Source organism: Meriones unguiculatus, chromosome 3 (assembly GCF_030254825.1).
Source record: "Meriones unguiculatus strain TT.TT164.6M chromosome 3, Bangor_MerUng_6.1, whole genome shotgun sequence".
Lineage (NCBI taxonomy): Eukaryota > Metazoa > Chordata > Mammalia > Rodentia > Muridae > Meriones > Meriones unguiculatus.
The window spans coordinates 160,147,175-160,167,707 of NC_083351.1; the positions used below are offsets into that span (position 1 = coordinate 160,147,175).

The following is a 20,533-nucleotide window of genomic DNA, read 5'->3' on the forward strand; positions in this document are numbered from 1 at the left end:
TATGCCAACCTTGGGCCTCTACATATATGGGCACCCATGGGTGCCCATACACATATGAACACATATATACAGACTCATGAATACCACACACAATATAAAGCAAGATTACCATTAAGCCAATAACTGATATAAATGAAGAGTTTTATATGGATAACTAAAATGTATAAAATATCACTGTTTTGTGAAATTTATATCCCCTTGCTTCTATGAGCTCTAAATATATAGATATTGTAAATGACTTTCGGGTTTATTTCTATTGTTGCTCTCAGGAAACATCAACTAGGAAAGGCTTCAGAGAATATCATGTCTATTAAACATGCCCATCTGGAGGTGCCAGAATTGTGAGACAGTTAAGAGAAAGAGAAGGAACAGATGATGCTGATAGAGTCAATAAACAGTACAAAGGGGTTGGAAAGTTCTGTAGAATGAAGATTTGCTTGTTGGCCTAACATCTAGATCTATGTATGAAGTTCACATATGCTCCTGTATGGGGACTTGGAGAATGACTTTTAAATAAGAGGCTCTCAGAAAGGGTGTTGTCATGTACAAGAGGATGCTGCATTTGTGGTTCTTGGCACAGGCTAAGAGCAGGGTGTCTTTAGGAACATTCAAGAATACGTAAGATTGGGCCATATTGGTTAGAAAGTTTAGTGGAGGAAATAATAGGAAGAGGGCATAAGTAACACCAGAGACAGATTTCTTGACTTGCATAGCCTTTCTTAAATTGTTCTTTCACTAAGCATTTATCTAAAACACATTGATTATCATTTGAGTACTACGTGAGACAAAACATAAAGCAGTTCCTAAGCCTTACGGAATATGAAAAACTTTAAGAGCTAATACACTACAATGCAGAGTGAAGGATTAGAAATGATTTGGAGAAGGAGAAAAATTATTAAAAGAGATTTGTATAGTGAACAGTTTTGCCTGAAACAGTAAGAGAAATATTCCAGCCAAAGGTAAAACTTAATCTTTGTTTATACAGTAAGAAAAAAAAACAGTATAATAAAGAAGGAAGTTATATTCACAAAGGAAGAACTGTGTGACAGAAGAGGAAGTTGTGTTCGTGAAGGAAAAACTGTTCAAAGAGGAAATTGTGTTAACGGAGGAGTCATAGAGTCGCAAAGCACCAGCAAAAGAAAAATTCTATTGATTGCCGCAGACCATTGATTTAGGCTGAGTTTTTTTCAGGCAAAGGAGATATCAATGGTATTTTGACAGAGGGGATCCAAATCACTGAATCATATTTGAACTTAGTACCAACTCATTAAGGGAATACCCTAACAAGAACTGAAGGTGAGGAAAACTGCAGTGTGACAATAAGTGGACATGAATAATCTCAGTGATTATTCTGATCATCTGCAGATGGTGACTTCAATTATACACTCAGTTTGGTTGTAGACATGTTTTATAAAAATAACAAAACTATTCCATTGCACTTGGTAAGGGTAAGTATTGCTTTAAGAAACTTTAATCTAAGCTATTAGTTTTATTGTGTATGTAAGGCTGTTCAGCTTGGTCACTATACTGTGCCTTTTGAATACTCAATGTCATATCTTTGAGTTTCTTGTATTTCTAAAACAGAAATTCTCCCAGGGCATAATTTCAACCCTTCGAGGAAATTTCCTAATGTGTTAAGGTGCATTTGGCTATCAAGATTTGTGGAAGAGAGGTTCTACAGGCATGCAAGAGGGTGTGCTGAACCCTCTGAGGTGGGTAGCTCCTCACTATAAAGACTAATTCAGGACAAAGCTGCAATAACACCCAGGTTAAGAAACCTTGTTCCCTTCACTATTACCCCAACTAGTTACCTAAGGAGTATAATTCTTTTGTTGGATTTTGTTATTTTTATGAGACAAAGTCTCCCAGTCTGCTTCAAGTTTCCTGAGTAGCTGAGAATGTCCTCCAATTCCTTACTAAAAAGAGTGTAACTCTTAACATTATTTGAAGGATGCACGCCACTTCTGAACACAGACTCGGAGATATGGTCTATGGAATGCTCACATCACCAACTTTATTAGACTTAAAACAATAAAACAATATTTGTTCCCGTTCAACCCAAATGAAATGCTGTAGCAGACAGTTTAGAGCACATTATTTACAACTCTAAGACCACTTTCTGAATCTTAGCATTAGAAGCAAAATCATATTTCACCACCATAATATAGAAAATTTATGTGACAATGGGTATATATATATTCATATATACTCATATTTATATATGAATATATATATGAAGAAAAAAACTTTGAAGTGAGTTGTGGCAATAGGTGTTTTCTATTTTAAAAACTGATCTGAAAGCACTTAGTGAAAAATGTCATATTCTCTTGATTCAATAAATACAGCAGCCATAAACAACCTTTACAAGAAAAAGGAACACGCGAATTTGACAGTTAAGGATGCAAATTGCAAATAACTTTGTCAAGCTGTTTATATACCTTGGCTTTTAAACCCAGATATCACATAGACCAAGAAATAGTCCAACAAAGCCTTATTTAATCGTATTATGGGCACCATAGCCTCACTCTCCTGATACTTTCATGAGTTTGGTTGTTTGCTTGTTTGGTTTTTAATTTATGTGGGGAATCATAATATATATCATTATATATAAGACATTATACATATACAAAATATTATAAACCATATATACATATTTATATATGTATACACACATATATACATGTATGTTTATATATTTTTATATACAAATGTATATATAAATATGTATATATGGTTCCGTGCTTTAGGAAGCACTTGATGGTAGAAATGAAGGTAATAATAATTTATTTTCTGTGGAAAAAACCCAAAATTTATGTTAATAAATTCTCAATTGTTTTCAGGCATTTGACTTAAGATAACACTGGACAAAATCGCCTCCTGTTGTCCAAGATATGTAAGTGCACATTCAAACTGCAAATCCTTGTGTACCTATCCTAGGACAGCTCACAATTCTTATGGCAAGAATTTGACATTGATTAAATAACTACTTCATATAAAAATTAATCAATATTTCTCTTATGTATATCTATGAAATAGGGATGTGGTGTGAGTGTTGTTTACATGGCTGCGTGTGGTTTTTGAAAGTCACAGAAAAACCAGAAAGATTCTTCTGCAAAGACTGTTCCACCATTGTTTTATGTTGATGGCTTCACATAATCTTCCTTCATAAAATTCCGTGATATGCATTTAGAAGTATCAGACTTAGTTCCTGTGATGGAAAAAGGAAAATCTAGAAGAAAAATAAAGAGAGCAAAAAGATGTTTGTGAACTCTGGAGGAGTCATGGGAAATTGTATGAGAACCTTGAGATTTCTGAGAATCCAAACAGGTTTTTCAATCGAGGGAGAAACCAGGAAAAACATTCTAAAAGTCTCCCAGGCTGTCTTCAAAACCACACAATGCATCTTGTGTACACGCCAATTTACTTGGTTTAAAGAGGTGACTATCTTTACCACATTTTTCAATGATAAAATGATCCATCACTCCTCAAGTGATTCTGAAATAAATCATGTGTGCTTCCTGTTGCTATTTAATCTCACTTCATTGTACCAATGCCACCAAATGAAAGTCTGAATTCTTATGTACATATAACGTGCATGCTACTGTTTTGTTTAATATGTGTAGCTCGTTAGAGGCCCGTTTTTGAAGCAATCCAGCGTCGGTAATAAGTCACTTGTGTGTAAACTCCAGGTTTGTTCCTTTGACCACAATTGTCTCCCCAACTCACAATTCCAAGGAGGTACCATGTGTCTTTGTTGTCTTTTACAACTAATGGTCCCCCAGAATCACCCTGAAAATAAACAGGAAAAACAAAAACAGTTTATCATTTGCAGAAGTTTGATGAACCACTTATTTTATTCTTAGTGTAGGTGTAGATTACCAACACTGAATAAATAAAACCCATAATATATGCAAGCAAAAGACCGGTACACTTTAAAAATAGCCCAAAGTAACGTGAGACAAAATAAAATCCCCAAAATAACAATTGAGTTTGTTTTGTGTTGACATCTACTAATGGGTGTGGGGCCTGCCCTTGAGTGAGGTTTGTACACCCAGTGAGACTCTGTTGAAAAAAAAACAAAACTAATTTTTCCCTTGGGAGCAGTTGTGAAATGGAGATAGCTTCTCCCACGCACTGTGGTTTGCCGTGTGATCTGAGCGTCACTTTAAGAGAGAACCCCGCCCCCCCACCCCGCTCCACCTCACAGTGCCTGATGATGGTTACAACCTGAATCGTTTTTATTTTTATTATTTTATTTTATTATAATTTATTTGTAGCTCCCTCCCTCGTCTCCTCCCAGTCCCACCCTCCTTTTTCCACTCATCCACCTGCCCTTGTACACAGAAAGGTGGAGCCCTCCTCCCCTACCATCTGACCCCAGCCTGTCAAGTCTCACCAGGACTGCCTGGATCCTCTTCCTGGGTGGCCTGAAAGGTCCCCTCTCCTGGGGAAAGTGATCAAAGAGCGGGGCAACAGGGTCCCTGTCAGAGACAGCCCCTGTTCCCCTTACTAGGTGACCCACATGTAGCCTATGAGCTACATCTGAGCAGGGGTTCTAGGTCCTCTCCATGCATGGTCCTTGGTGATGCACAAGACTCTGCAGGCCCTCTTGGGACCCAATTTGTTGGCTTTGTTGGTCTCCTTGTGGATGTGGAGGGGACAGGAAGGAGCTTTAGAACCTGAATCTTTATTTGATCAAACTCTTGACTGAGCTACAACCAGAATCAAAACTTCAAATCTGAACTAAATTTTGAAACCTCTTTTTTTCCCCTTCTGGATTTCTCATCAGCGATTCTGATACTTTTTAATTTGTGCTTGGATCTTGTTTACCTAGATGTTGGCTGGAGAAATTCTCATTTCCACTCTTGCTGGCTCCTTCTCTCCCTTTCCCCTTCCTCCCTCCTCTCTTGTACATTAGGGAAATTTATTGAATTCTAGATAAACATTTGGTGATATAAGGAAGCCAGGTTGATGTTGGTGCTTGTAACTCTGTTTTCTTTTCAGAATTTCCTCTCCCTCTGCTCCTCCCAATAATTTTCTCTATGAGTAGAGGCTTTCTTGGATTTCTTTGCTTCCCATCGCAGTGAATCCTCTGTGATACAAATTATTCTACTGATGTTCTTCATGTGTTTCTGATGTGAGCTTCTACCCATCTATTCTCTGGATACATAAATTACAGCTTCCACACTCTTGTCAACTGAGGTTAGATCCTTCTCTGGCCTGACCTATGTGTTATAAAATGTTGTGCTTTTTTTTTTCCCCAAAAAGAAGTTGCTCATTCTGTGCAGTTTGTGGGCTTGTTTGCAGGGCTTTTAGCCACTGCATGCCAAAAACAATCTAAGAATCTCATCATTTCACTGTGTAGATTCCCTCCCATGTCAAAAGAAAATGATTGCATATGGAAAGAAACATACTCTTCATCAGAAAACACACATGGCACACAGGTTCTGGAAGACTGAGGGAGACACCTTGAAGAACTGTAGGATATTGACAGGTAAGACCCAATCAAACTTTACCCCATTAAATTGCTCTCCCACCTGTCATGCTGTTTGTGCTTTGCTTAGGATTACCAACTTCAAATTATAGTAATTGGTAATAAACATAAATGCATACATCTCTGTACTTTTAACTATTCTTTCTTGTCTTTTTTTTTCTGCAATTGCAGAAGGGCTACTTATTGTTTAGTCATGTTGAAGCATCATTTCTCTGATGCTCATTCCAAAAAATGTTTCCTTGAAGGGAAAACTACTTCTTTTTCCATGATGTTTTTAGAGCATCACAGTTGCTGCCTCTGTAATTTGTGAGGCTGTCGTGTAAGAAGACATTACCATCCCCTTATCCTGAGTGTTTCTGGTTATTAAGACATTTGAATTTTGTGTTTGATAGAATCAAAGAAATCCTTTGCTTGTTTCAGGTTGTTTATTACTAAAACACTTAAAAGTACTTATGTGCTATGACGTTTACACGTTATATCTGTGTGTCTGTGCCCTGTGCTACCATCAAGAACATAGAGTATTTCTTAGGCTAGGCAAAAAGGTTTTGAGTTAGTGACTTTGAATTATTTTCTTTCTCCAACCTACCCTGCAGGCGTCGTAAATTCCTTCCAGAAACCCAGCACAGAACATGCCCCGCTTTATGTCATTTCCATACACCTGTTGTTGTTTGCAGACCTCATTGCTTATGAGCTGAACTCTGGCTTCTCGGAGCTCATTTTGGGATTCCCCTTAAAGAAAAAAAAAGCAGTCTCAGAATCCTCAATAAGTATTCTTCGGTGGACTGAAGCAAGTGGGTTCTTTTCTAATCAACTTCATTATATAGTCTGAGCAGTCCTAACTAAAATCTGGCACATGCTATTCAGTCCCATATTTGAGAGGCAGAGGCAGGTCTTTCTCTGCAAGTTTAAGGCCAGTTTGGTCTTTATAAACATTTCTAGGACAGACAGGGTAATACATTTTATTTAAAAGAAATGAACTTTGTGGTTTACTGATTCCAGATTGTTTCCACAAACTTTACATACCTAGTTGGTATTGTTTCTTGCTTGATAAAATACTTCCTAAATTATATATGTTTATCCAGTCTTGTGCATTTACAGAGATCTTTCATTTATATAATTGTATCACATGGCAATGTCTTTGTCTTAGAGAAATGTAGGAATCTAGTCTAAGCTAGGTCCTTATGACAAACAGAAGCAGAGGAAAACTAAGAATATCAGAAACAGTCTTTTTCTTAATTATGGACAAGTTGGGAAATCGTGTTGCCCTGGCTGGCAGAACTCCAGCATGACCCTTGTGTTATTTTTCTGTCCCCCAGTATGTGTTGGACTTTGTGAATGCGATAGAAGTCATTTTTATAATTAAGCTTAAGTTTTATGTGACAAAGTGCTGGGACATTTTTATATAAATTGATGTCTTCAATCAGATTGACTTTGGAATGATCAAAAGGGAGATTATCAAAGGCAGACCTGATCAAATCAGGCAAGGTTTAGAATTTCTCCATGCTTGGACACACTTCACTGATGATGTTGAGAAGGCAGGAGCTACAGCTGTGAGAAACAGAATTTCAAGCAGACAGCTGGGAAGGGAGCCCTGAGCCACATATAAGTCTATGTCCAAAATTTGCTTCTGAGAGACTTGGAAAAAAAGACCCAATAAACTGAACGTCTGACCCAGCAAAAATAAGAGCTAATAATACATACGTATATATCTATATATAAATATAATAGCCAGTAATATATGTATACATACATGTGAATTAGAGCGTCTGCCTGTATTATCAATTTAAATTTTTCTACTTCCACTTCTGGGAAGGGTTAGTGGACATGACGACTAATATTTTCTAGGTGATTGACAAATTAATTACTTTTCTAGAAAACTACTTGGTAAAACATAATAAAACTATCAAGGGAGTATCTCCAAAATTTATTCCTCCAAATCCCTAACTATCTCCTGAGTACTTTGGAATAGCTTACTGACACTTCATTAGAGAGCATTGATTTGTAGCAAAGAGTTCAAACCTATTTGTCCATTTCCTCTACTTTTTCATCTTTCTTATTTCTCTTCTTCTTCATGTTTTAGATTCATTTTTTCTCATCTCTATTACTTTCTTGAAGTTGGCACTTAGTTCATAGATGGGAGCTCTTTCTTTATTATGTACAGATATACTCTTTGTAGACTACTAAGTTTTAATTTGGTTCCAGGTACTTCTAAGAGATTTTTCCAAAGACTTTCATTTAATTATGTGTTCCTTAATTTCTAATCATTTAGACATTTTTCCTGTTATCTTTTTGCTGTTGTTTTCCAGTTTGAGTTCATATAAGAACATGCAGTGTATGATCTCAGTTATTTCATATTTACCAATGCTTGCTTTGCATACATGGATATGGACTTTGGAGAGTAAGCCACAGGTTCTTGTAGTTAATGCGAAGCCCACTATTTCAAGGTAGAGTGTTCTGTAAATGTCTAATCTTCATTCTATTGACAACATATATTCTGTCAGGAATGTATCTCTTCCAACCTCAAACTACTACCAGAAAAGGATTTTCTTATACCAAGGAGAATTCATGATATGCCTTTTATAATTATGTTGCAGAGGGAAGCCATTAGAGAAATGTGCAGGCAGAGTGTGATACCACCTTTGCTACTCTGCTAGAACTAAGAAACAATGGGCAGTATTTTCTGCAGTCAGTTATAGGCATAAAGAATGCAATGTATGTTCAGTATGTCTAAGATGGAACTGAGCTGCAGAAAATGTCTGAAGAAAATCTAGAGTCTACAAAGCCTGTTCTTGGCGATGTTTGTCTCAGTGTTTTCCTAGTTCCTTGGTGGAACCCGAGATTAGAGGATTATTCCTTGAGGTTTGTTGGTATAGCTGCTTTGAATGAATTTGTCTATTTTCAGAAGCCCATTTTGCATATCCGTAAGCCCATAGTTAAATTCTTTAGCAATTATTATATATGTAACCAAAGCAACTCTAGAATCCAGAGTGTGTTTGAGAATGGCTGAAAACATTCAGCAACAGTCATAAATGAATGATAAAGTTATTTTACTATTATTAAAGAGAGGGTAGTCATGTTTTGATGATTTATATCTACACTGGTTTTATTCTTAGCTACCACTAAATTAGCTTCTTTAATAATAAAGCAAAATCAGCTGCATTGGCATAAAAATATTTAAGTTGGTCAGTGAATCCAGCACCCCTGGGCCGCCTGTGGGACACTTCTGCCACTGGGTGGAGCCGGAGTCCCAGCTGGTGAAGCTAACCTGGGGAAGCCAGGACCCTTCGGTACAAAGAGTTAAATGTTAAACTCTGCGATCTGCCTACACTTAAGGCAGATTTCTCACACAGCACTGTTGAATTCAAGGACCAAATGTGCTTTGCTTCTGCTTGGCGTTGGATTTCAGTCACTTGTAAAACAAGAGCTCTAACTAACCACAACAGACTGTGGGGGAATGGGCTGGCAACATACAACAGGTGATAAAATTACTCTGTGAAAGGGCTGAGAGGTCTGCCGGCCCTTACCAACTACTCACCACTATAGTAAAGTGCTCCAAATCCTGTGATGTAGACAGTTGAATTTGGAGGGAACGATGCAGAGGCTTCTGGCAAACAAATTCGGCGTACTTCGTCTGAAAAGGTGACTCTGGGAGAAAACTGCACAAGAGCAATGTCGTGGTCTCTTGCTGGGGGGCGATACCTTTCATGCATAATAATCCTTCTGACATCTCTTTTCATTAAAGGAGGGTTTATCGTTGTTCCAAAACTAAGAGTCCATTGACGTGGGTTAGAATTACTGGAAAAGATTAGCAGCATACGTGAGCTGCACAGTATCCATTAACGACTCCATTTAGATTAATCAACAACATACATTGAGGTTAATACAGGAGAAAATACAAGAGGAAAAAAAAAAAAACACCCTGACAATGGTTGGCTGCAATTATAGTCTCACCTGACTATTTAAATATGTCTGTTGTTCATGATTTAAGTACAAAAATATATACAAATAGCAGATTGGACATAAATTTCATATGTACTCATTGAGTGTTAGAACTGTGAAGCATGTAAAGTTTTATTCATTTGTTCCCTCGGCAAATACTTATTAATCGTTTACACGCTTAATGTTGTTGAGGTGCTAGGGATAAAAAAAATGAACAAAACATAAATTTTCAGTCCACACACATGTTATGTTTGAGAGAAGAAAAACTATAAAAATCAGTTAAAATGTTGACAAATAACATGAGTTCTAAAGATTATTAATAAAAATAAAATAGGACAATATAAACGTACTAGAGGTCTGGGGTTGTTTTTTCTTCTTTTGTATAGTACGTTCAGGGTATGACATGCCTGATGGAGAGTCATCAGCTATGAAATGATTAGGGAGACATGTTTCTATGTAAGCATCTGAAAGTCTCAGGCCAGGTGAGATTCAATTTAGGACTCGAAAGGAAGAATATTGGAAGATAATGCTGGAGCCATAGCAGTAGGCAGGGACCAAAGGGTCTTACAGGGAAAAAATGCTTAGGCTTCATTTAAGAGATGCTGGAATTCTTTTGATGTTTAAAACTGGAAGTAACATAGTATCATTTACGTATGTATATTTTTGATGCTGGAACATCCCTTTTATACATCAATTTTCCATGCAATGAATTCTTGTGCTACCTTAATATTAGATTGAAATAATATTAAATTTGGGGGGATTTGTTGTTTTGTTTGTTTGTTTTATAAACCCGTACTTTTGAGTACTTCTAGATATATCTGCCAATGAAAGTGCCAATCAGGGCTTACATGAAGAGAGGGCTCTAAGAATTATATATAAAATCTGAAGTACCTAATAAAGAGCCTGTAGCCCATGGAGCTTAGTAATTGCGCTGCTGTTGCAATAAAGCCACTGTCAACTCTTCATTGCCTCTGCTTGATCCTTCCTGCAGATGGAGGCATGCTCCGCTTTGGAATCCCTTTGTTCACCTTGGCATCCCTTTCGTCCTTGAGTGGCTCTGCCTGCTGGCAAGTTCTTTCTTGACTCCTAAGTCTCTTCAGATCAGTTAGTACAACTCTATTATCCGCATTAGAGATTTCTCAGAATAAGATTTCATCACGTAGGACAATGTTTTCCAAATATTAATGTGCACACAAACGATTAAAGGGTCTTATTAAAGCATAGCTCCTGAGTCAGTAGCTCTGGAATAGGAATTCAACCTTTCTTGTTTCTCACAAATTTTCTAATGATGGGGGTGGGGGAGGGAGGCTGCTTCCAACTGAACTGAACTTTGAGTTGCAAGGCACATGGCGTACTGCTTGCCCCCTTGTCATCTGAGACTCTCTAAGAATATTTCATTTTGTCCAGTTCTCTTTAACGGTGTCACCCAGTTCATAATTTATTCTCCTGGGTAAGATCTGACAAGCTTAAGTCTCACAGAAAGTATGTATTCTGGCTCTGATTTTTTAAAGAAGTAGCATAAATCACAAGCAGACTTTGGTGAGTAAAGTCAGTGCTTTAAGTTTAACCTGAGCAGCTATTCAGCCACAGTTACCCAATCCCTGACCTCCTTGAAGATTTCATCTTCAGTTTATTACCTAGCACCCTCATAAGACTGACCAAGTGTCTGATGGAAACAGGCACTAATGTTAAGGCTGGAGAATTACCTAATAAAGGCTGGATTTATTAGTGGATGGCATTGTGTTGGAATGCTTTCTGCTTGGTTGCAACTTCCCTGGTGAAAACTCTGAAGACCTAACTAACAGACACTGGGATAATGTTCAGCACCCACTAACTCCCACCAAACTTTTCGAGGAAGTATGCAAAGGAGAACATCACTTTAGAAAAGCATCAGAAAGATTTTACTTGATTGGGACTCGGAATATGGAAACAGTCGTGGTTTTAAGCAAAAATGGGGACCGAGTAACTTACGTTCTAAAACAGTGTGCTGCAGTGACGACCCACATGTTACCAATCAAGGTGCCCCCGCACTGATGGAAGTTGCTGCGCTGAAGGGAAACTTGCCAAGGCCAGGCACCCTTGGCTGCAAGGTTTCCAGACACTATTCTGTTGGCAATTAATGGGATAGCTCGTTTGCCACAATCTGAAAAACACAAAACCATTTATAAGAAATGTCTGTCCAGCTTTTGGGGCAGAGTATCCCAGAGAACAGAACAAGGCAGACATCTCAACTGTCACTTTTTATACATGACTACTCCGCCATTCATTCTTTGTTTTTCTTTCTGCGCCGCCGACACGTTGCTTAGGCCAACCTTTGTGTATGTAAATAGATGTTGTTTATGAAGATTTACTATGCTATAAAGGATTGACAGTATCATCCCCAGATAATTGCCAGTTATCCAGTTATTCTAGGAGCCCCCTGCCAAGATCGTTGCTTTGCAGTTGTAGGTAATGCAGCAGTGTTGTGCTGTTACCATGGAGACCTCATCAGAGCGACAACTCCCTCTCGCCAGATAAGCAGTGGCCTGTTTGGTGGAAACACCTTTGATGTCTAAGTTTCTAGAGTGACTACATTTTAAGATGTGTAAGGATGAGTGCATCATGACTAGTCGTTCATTTTTTAGGATGGAGGTTTCCATGTCTCCATATAAACATTACATCCACCGCTGACAAGAATAAACATGTACTCCATCACATCAGAGGCTGCTTTCGTATTCAGGGATGCTGTGAAGACAAAAACTTACTAAAATTATATTGTTTAAAGAAAGAAGAAAGAAAATTTAGTAGATTGGCTCTTATTCCAACAAATAAATATCAGAAAAGAAAATTCATTTTTCTTGTATTGATTATATTCCCAACACGGCCATTTCAGAAATTGACGTCATGTTATCATTGCTCTCACATGAACGAACATTTTTCACATCCTAAAGAACAGAAGAGTCCCCACATCATTTCCTTGCTCCAGTCTTACCCTTCTACACTCTGCCCTTCTATAAAGGGCATTGAATGACCTTTATGACATGTATGAAAGTTTTGTTGACTCCAAACAAAGTAAAAATCTTTCCAGGGAATTCTAGTAATTGCTGACTATTAATCACATCTCTTCCCCCCCACCCAGGTCCCAAGTCTTCGTCACAGCCAAGCAGACAATTTTCATTTGTAGGAAATGATGTCTTCACTTGCCTGGTCTCCTTGTCCAGGTCACTTACTTCCAGTCACCTGACTCATGGAGTTTGTTCTCGGCATTTCTGGGATTATTTAATGACAGAACAAGGCTTGGTTAGCTAACTCTGTTGGACTCTTAAAGCATTGTATATTTTCCTCTATTGCACTACATTAACATTTTCTAATTTATTTCTGCCTCCCTTTCCTTTGCAATTTTGGTTTGAATAAGATCATGTCTTAATCACAATGGTAGGACCAGCACCTGGAAATGTTTTTGATACTGTATTAATAGATGCTAAAAGATAATAGGAAATGAATGAATGAATGAGTAAAAACTAGTATAGGTGTTTGTGAGACACAGAATCAAAAGAATAAATCACTCCTCAAATTCTTCACCACATTTGTAAAATCATTCAAAATTCAGGCCACAGAGAGTGTTAATGAATTGAGAAACATCACTGTTGGGTGTGAAGATAATGCTAGTATGTTTCAGTAGTCAGTCTCAAATAATAGGTTCATTTCTTTCTGGTATTTCCTTATATCATTTTAACTTCATCACAAAGCAGGTTTCATAGCTTTTAAAAAAAATAATTAGGAAAGTAAGCCCACTCACTCAAAACCAGGAACACATAATTTTTTTTAACTTTCTTGGTCTTAGATTCAGAAAAACACATATCCTTCTGTTGTCTGTTATTCTTTCAGATGAAAATGCAAATGTAGGTGAGAAATTATGAGCTAATATTTAAAGGTACAATTGCTGAAGTGGAAATTGAACTTGTTTGTAAAAGCTAACTAGACTTACATACTTGGAAAGTTAACCTTCCCTGCTCATGAGGACATTGCTCAAGACTGAAACCGAATAAAAGTATGACTTGATGTCTTCCTGGTTAATCACAATGACCAGGAATTCCCAGATGCCACTGACCATGGATTCGACAGTTGAACACACAGATTCATAAGTACACTGGGTCTCTAATATACATTGGATAGAAGAGGCAACATCTAATTACTCATTGTGTTAGACAAAAATAGTGGATGAATGAAACTCACAAATAATTTCCATTAGTGCAGAATAGTGGTTTTCTAAGAGTACAGAGTAAATCCTCTTGAATTCTACTGTAGGGTGAGAAGAAAAGATAAGTATATGGGCCCCTAGGCCTCACATTTTATCTCAACCAAAGCATGCTTGCTTTTGTCTCTTTTGTTTACTTAAGATTTAATATAAGCTTGTTTCTCTCAAAAGAGTTTAGGATGAAAAGACTTTGAAAATCTCTAACATAAATTGTGTTTAAAGTACATCTCATACATGTTCCTAACTACTTAAATCCTGCAGCTTAAAAAATATTAGATGAGAGCTGGAGAGATGGTTAAGAGTACTGGATGCTCTTCCAGAGGTCATGAGTTCAATTCCCAGCAACCACGTGGTGACTCACAACCATCTATAATGAGATCTTGTGTCTTCTTTTGGTGTGCAGGTGTACATGCAGACAGAACATTATATACATAGTAAATAAATAAATAAATAAATAAATCTTTAAAAAAGTTTATGGGCTGGAGAGATGGCTCAGAGGTTATGAACACTGTCTGCTCTTCTAGAGGTCCTGAGTTCAATTCCCAGCAATCACATGGTGGCTTATAAACATCTACAAAGAGATCTGGTGCCCTCTTTTGGCCTGTAGGCACACATGCAGGCAAAATATTGTATACATAATAAATAAAACAAAAACAAGCAAACAAACAAAAATATTAGATGAACACAGTGGTTCATGCCTGTAATCTCAACATTCAGGAAGCAGAGGAAGGGAAATCACAAAATGAACTTGTTCTCAAAAGATAAGCACAAAATTAAAAATAAAATTAATGAATATCATTATATAATATAAGCTGAAAATTGTAAAAAATCATCTTTAGGGTTAAATTCTGCCATTTTCCAACAAAATTAGAAATCTGACAAAAGAAATAAACTCTATGTAACAAACATATGAAATAGCATGTTGTGTATAATGAATATTTACAAATTTTGCTTATAAGTAAGACTTGGGAAATACGGTGAAAAGTTGCATTAAAATTGATGGCTTTTTAATTAAAGTGACTCACTGAACAAGATAGTAATAAACTGCAGGGTTTTGTTTCTCCGAAATAGAATGCAACCTATTTTCCTTTGGTGAAATCAAGAATGGGTCATTTTGCCAACTCTTTATAAATCCTATCTGAGTAGCGGTGACAATGACCTTTATGAAACAGAAACTTAAGAAAATAATGACTTCAAATATCATCCTTGAAGACATCTGCTAGCCACAGTGAATATGCAATTGTTCAAATTTTTAATGCTTAGCCTATGGAAAAAACTAAAATTTTCTATCTCATGTAGTTGTTAAACAAACTACATGAGAAAAGAAAAGAAATAAGGAAGACATTTGATTTGTCCTTAAAAATCAATGAAATGGTGTCAGGGGTTGAATGGCCTAAGTGAACCTCTTGGCTCCTCTTGCTTTCAGCTGATCCTCACTAGTGTTGCTACCACACAAGACTTCTCAGATTGATGCCACTAATGGGTTAAAGACTGGTCTCCCCTAAATGCTTACTTCCTTTTCCTATGGAAGAAAGTTGTTTGTCTTTATCTCCCTTAGATTCTGGGGAAAGGTGGCCATTTGCTGTCTACCTCTTTTCTCCTGAAAAAAAAAAAAAGATTCTTTTTTTTTTTTTGTCTTGATTTCAATGGCAGCATTAATCAGTCTTTGGAAAGGGTACAAAGAAGAAGTTAATTCCCAAACTTTCTTATCAGCAACTTTTATATAAGTTTATGGAACCCAGTATATCTGTGGGTCTTGAAATGTCTCATCTTCAGGTTGATTCTGTCATGTTTTTGACAGAATCTTGCTCCATGGCTCTGGCTGACCTGAAACTCACTGTTTAGACTGGCCTGGCCTTAAAGTTATGGTAATTCTCCTGCCTCTGCCACTTGAATGTTGGGATTACAGTCATGTACCTCCATGCCTGACTCTGTAATTGAATTTCTAATAATAATTTTTTTTGGGGGGGAGAATGTTACTTTTTTCCCAGAAAACATTTTATTTTAAAGCTATCAAAAATTTAAAAATGGCAGAGCATAAGTGTAAATTTTGTCATATCTTTTCAGCTCAAAGTTCTTGCATGCTTTATCAAGAACCTGTTTTATTTTGACAAGTAACTGTGCAGTGTGGACCCCTTAGTAGATTTAACGTTGTGAAAGCAAAGCTAAAATCAACTTCTTTGTATTCCTAAGGCCAACACTGTTGCAAAACAGCTTATTGCCTGTTGCATGGGAAGTGTGCCCCACTCCTATCACAGTGACTGTAGTCATGAGTGATGCTAAATCTTCTCACCTCCAAAAAGGGTCAGGGATGGCCACTCTCAATTAAGTGAAAACATTTTTTTCATGCCTAGACTTGGAAAACATATTTTATAAAAGTTGGAATTATTCATCTAGGAATTGACAGACAAGCTCTTAATGTTTTTACATATTTAAAAAAAATGTCCTTAACAGGGTATAGGAGAGGGTCAGAACAGTGCTTGGTATCCACACATGGAAACCCTAGTTCAGAGCTCTAGCAAGCATGTTAAAATCTCGATATGGCGGTAGTGGGATCCTGTGACCTTAGCACTAGGGAGATGGAAAATAGTAAGATCCCTATAATTCACTGACAAACTAGTTTAGGCAAATCATTATACTCTAAATTTAGTAGGAGGCCTTGTCTCAAAAAAACAAAGTGGAAAGAAATAGAAAGACACCCACACAAATGTGAGTGGGTACACACACATACCCCTACCCTAAAGACTGTGCAGGAGTTATGCAGCCTATGGTCCTAACTGCTCATAAACACTGTGCATTTAAATATTCTGAGGCTTCATAGTTCTAGCTTTTTCTCCCACCAGTCAATCAATTTCCAAAGGGCATCCGATTTAACATAATCTGAAGCAATAGTTTTCAGGTGCCATATTACGTTTTCTTATTTCCTATGTATTTTCCTCATATTTTTGTGTTGTCAAGAACAAACATATTCCTCTGTTGAGAATTCTCTGTTTAGCTCTGTACCCCATTGAGACTCATAGCCAAACTTTGGGCAGAGTGCTGGAATCCTTATGGAAGAAGAGGGAGATAGAAAGATCTGAAGGGGACAGGAACTCCCCAGGGAGAACAACAGAACCCAAATACCGGGGCCTAGGGTGGGTGCTGAAGAGACCTATACTCCAACTAAGGATCATGCATGGAGAGGACATGGACCCCCTGTTAATGGGAGCCCATTGGCTGCTCAGTTCCCAAGTGGGTTCCCTAGTAAGGGGTATAGGGGCAAACTCAGTGGCAGCTCTTTGATCACCTCCCCTTGGGTAGTGCAACCTTGCCAGGCCACAGAGGAAGATGACGCAGCCAGCCTTGATGAGACCTGATAAGCTAGGGTCAGGTAGAAGGGGAGGAGGACCTCTCCTAACAGGGGACTAGGGAAAGGGCATAGGGGGAGATGAGGGAGAATGGGTGGGACTGAGAAGAGACAAGGGAGGGGGCTGCAGCAGGGATACAAAGTGAATAAATTGTAATAAATAAATATATAAATAAAATTAAATTAAAAGCATAAATAAATAAAATAAAAAAGAAGACCAAACATTGTCATTTCACTTTTACAGATTAAAAAATGTACACACAAGTATGCGCAATTGTACACTTCAGTAACAAAGAGACTTCAGAATTAGGTAACTCAAATCAGGTTCTCCACAGGAACATCCTCTTCTTAAATATGGTAGAGTCATTAAAGTACATGAAACTCAAAAGCTGAGCCCATACCAAACAGGAAGGCTTGGCTGCCAGGGACCACTTCAACCCTCATCTCCAAATACTGCAGATATCTGAGTTCCTGAAAATTTAACTTACTCTTTGAAATTATAGACAGCCCATCACATAACTTATCACAATGGCCAGTATTTCACAACTGCAACACTTAAAGAAAATGGATCACACATTTCCTTCCAGTTGGGAGGGGTCCATAGCTTTGTGCTCTTAGTAACTGATTTCGTGTCATATGAGCAAGCATCTGCTCATCCATTACCTTGGTTTCTAATTTCCTAATGTGGTTTCCTCTTAAGGAGTCAGCTTGACCCTTCCAAGGGCAGGGCACCCTGTTTTATTTCTACTACAAATCACTTGTCCTTACTCTCATAAATCTGGTGTCCGTGGGATAATCTGTACCTGTCTGCTGGAAGCAGATGTTGTGATAGCACATACTGTGTGAGGATACGTAGATTTTTGGCCGCCTGGACTCCTCAGCGTCTCACGCATGCTAACAGAAGCATGAATTTCCAGGGTTTCCACTTTTGTTTAAGCACAGAAAACCTTTTTCATTATGCCCATCAATAAATAAAACATTTGAATCTTGGCTCCTTTTAATTATTATGTTTTTTAAAAAAAATTACACCAATACAATAGAATTTCCCTACTTCATATATATATATATATATATATATACACACACACACACACACACACACACACACACATTACACATATATATACTTAAGCTAAATTAGCTACTGCATACAAAGTGTAGAGAAGGACCTGGATGAAGACAGACTCTCTTCAGTTCAGAGAGGTGATGATGGTGTAATGAATAAAGGTGAACAGAGAAGGGAAAAATGGAGTAATATAAAAATATAAGTTACAGTGACTTCTTTTTCCCACTGATATACAAGGTATTATTTACCAGATACTCCAGTGGTTCTAAAGGCAGTTTATTTATTTATTTTTTCCAAATACTCATAGGAAGAAAAAGAATAAAAGCTTCCTAACATTATCAAGTACAGGAACGGCCTATATTTTTTGAAGGCGGCAGATGAGTTTGTGTTTTTAGAAGGTCCCACCCAAGAATCAGTTCTTGCTTAACCTTTTTGCTTGCTGAATCATGGAGGCAGTGGCTATGTTGGATTAATCCTGTTTGTGGCAAAGTTGTTTTTATTGAGAGATGAGCGCAATCAGTTCCTTCCAGGAAAACCACTTGGTGACTACTGTCAGACACGTTTTCGTCAGAGAATATTAAAAACTTGAAATGTCTCATCTTCAGGTTGAATTTTTCCCCCACCTGATTTCTTACTATTATTCGGAGTAGGAACGACAAGTGAGTTTGTGACTCTGCCAAGCATTTGTATCATGTGGGAATCACCCTACTTACCACTAACTTGAACTACGGAGACATCAGCTGGCAAGGCTCTTGTGTTCCTTGTCTTCTGATTTAAGATGCTGTGGATCTTCTTTTCTCCCATGGTCCTTTGCTCAGCAGAGGGGGTCTGGAACACCGTAACAATGTCCGCTTTCACATCATCTTCTTCTGGACTAGGAAACAAAAGAGCAAGGTTCACATTCAAAGGATGCATCTGGTTTTGTCTCACTGTCTTTCTTGCAACTTCCTAATTTATGCCTCGGTTGCTGAAATGTCAAGGGCCAGGCAATCTTCTCACATTTCACACTCCTCCACAGGCTACTCTTTGACGCTTCGTCTTCTAGCCTTTTAAAAATAGTTTCAGTGCACCCCCGCCCCAATAATTTGAAGACATATTTGGGTAAGACTCGGACACAAAAAGTCATTAAAAAAAAGTTTTGGCACTCTTAGTCTTTTGTGGTCAGTAGAGTTCTCATTTCTCAGCTGGTCAAAAAATGTAGAAAGTAAGTGGCCAGCTGTGAGGTGCCTGTTACAAAATGGAAAACAACCCTTATACCCAAACCTCAGGGAACATCACAGAAGGGGATGTGGAAGATTCCAAGAGCCAGAGAATCAGGAGGGCAGCTGCAAAACACTGACTTCTGGTCACGACAGGTGTTATACTCAAGAACTCTCATCAGCTATTGCATAAGTCCTATATGAGACCTTACCAGCCAATATTCCAGTATTGGTGGGAGAAGAGCTCATAAGACCTGAGTTATGGAGTGACAGGCATTTATCAGCTGCTGAGGGAGTCAGTTTTCTTCAGGGATAAGTTTCTTTGTAGGTTGCCTATGTACCAGAGCTCAGTCCTATATCTCCATGCATATGGGTAATGCTAACTGAACTCAGTAGGATATCTATAAATATATGTGTGTGTTAGATCCATATATACATATATGTAATAACAGTAGAAAAGGAGGACACAAACTTAAAAGGGAATGTGGGGGCACACAGGAGAAATTGTAAGTGGGAAGGACCAAACTGATGTGATCAAAATGCACTATACACAGAACAGCTTCTTAAAAATAAAATAAAAACACGAAGTCCTCTCAGGACTGAAAGAAAGCTCATGTCCTCTTGGGGAATGAATCACATATCTGCTATCTGAATCACCTGTACAGCACCAATGAGAAGTGGGTCACCAACCCCAGGGCAGTCATTAAGTTGTGGAAAGTTTGCTTTGTAAAGAGAATGTTCCTCATTCAGCTCTACTTTAAAATTCATTTACGCAGAACTTCAACGTCTCCTTTAATTTTCCATTACGCAAAGCTTAGAGCTACCAGCTTCAATATATCTTAAGCATCTATTTCTTCTTCCACATAAAATATCTGATGAGAGTCCGTGTGGTCTCTCTTTCTCCTTTGGATGATCACACCCACTTCTTTGACCTGTTTCACACGAACAGAGCTACCTCCCACCGCCTGTACGAGTGAATCTCCACAGTCACTCACTATGGTGACATCAATCCATTGAAGGTGTTCCCTTTTGGAGTTGGGGAGGAGAGTAAGAATTGAGGTTTTGTTTATGTACAGTTAATCTGCTTAAATGTTCAAGCAAAAATACTAGAAATTTTCTGTAAGTACCAACTCGTTTTTGTATGTATGACAATATGACTATGTGGTTCGTTAAAGGTGTTTTGGAAATGATACCTAATGATCTTTCATGTCCCCTATTTTCATACCACAACACCACAAGTTCTAAAAAAAAA

The 20,533-nt window shown here is 37.8% G+C and overlaps 1 protein-coding gene across 1 annotated transcript in view; it reads right to left on the reverse strand.

The window, feature by feature from the left end:
• Positions 1-3,627: 3,627 nt before the first annotated feature.
• The window catches only part of LOC110565590 (transmembrane serine protease 11A), a 49,988-nt gene continuing 33,082 nt past the window's right edge, over positions 3,628-20,533 (reverse strand). The window contains exons 5-9 of the mRNA XM_021663295.2: positions 18,796-18,956; positions 11,405-11,576; positions 9,030-9,289; positions 6,081-6,223; positions 3,628-3,789 (exon numbers count right to left, since the gene is read on the reverse strand). Coding sequence (XP_021518970.1) covers positions 3,628-3,789; positions 6,081-6,223; positions 9,030-9,289; positions 11,405-11,576; positions 18,796-18,956 — 898 coding nt within the window. The remainder of the gene's footprint in view (positions 3,790-6,080; positions 6,224-9,029; positions 9,290-11,404; positions 11,577-18,795; positions 18,957-20,533) is intronic.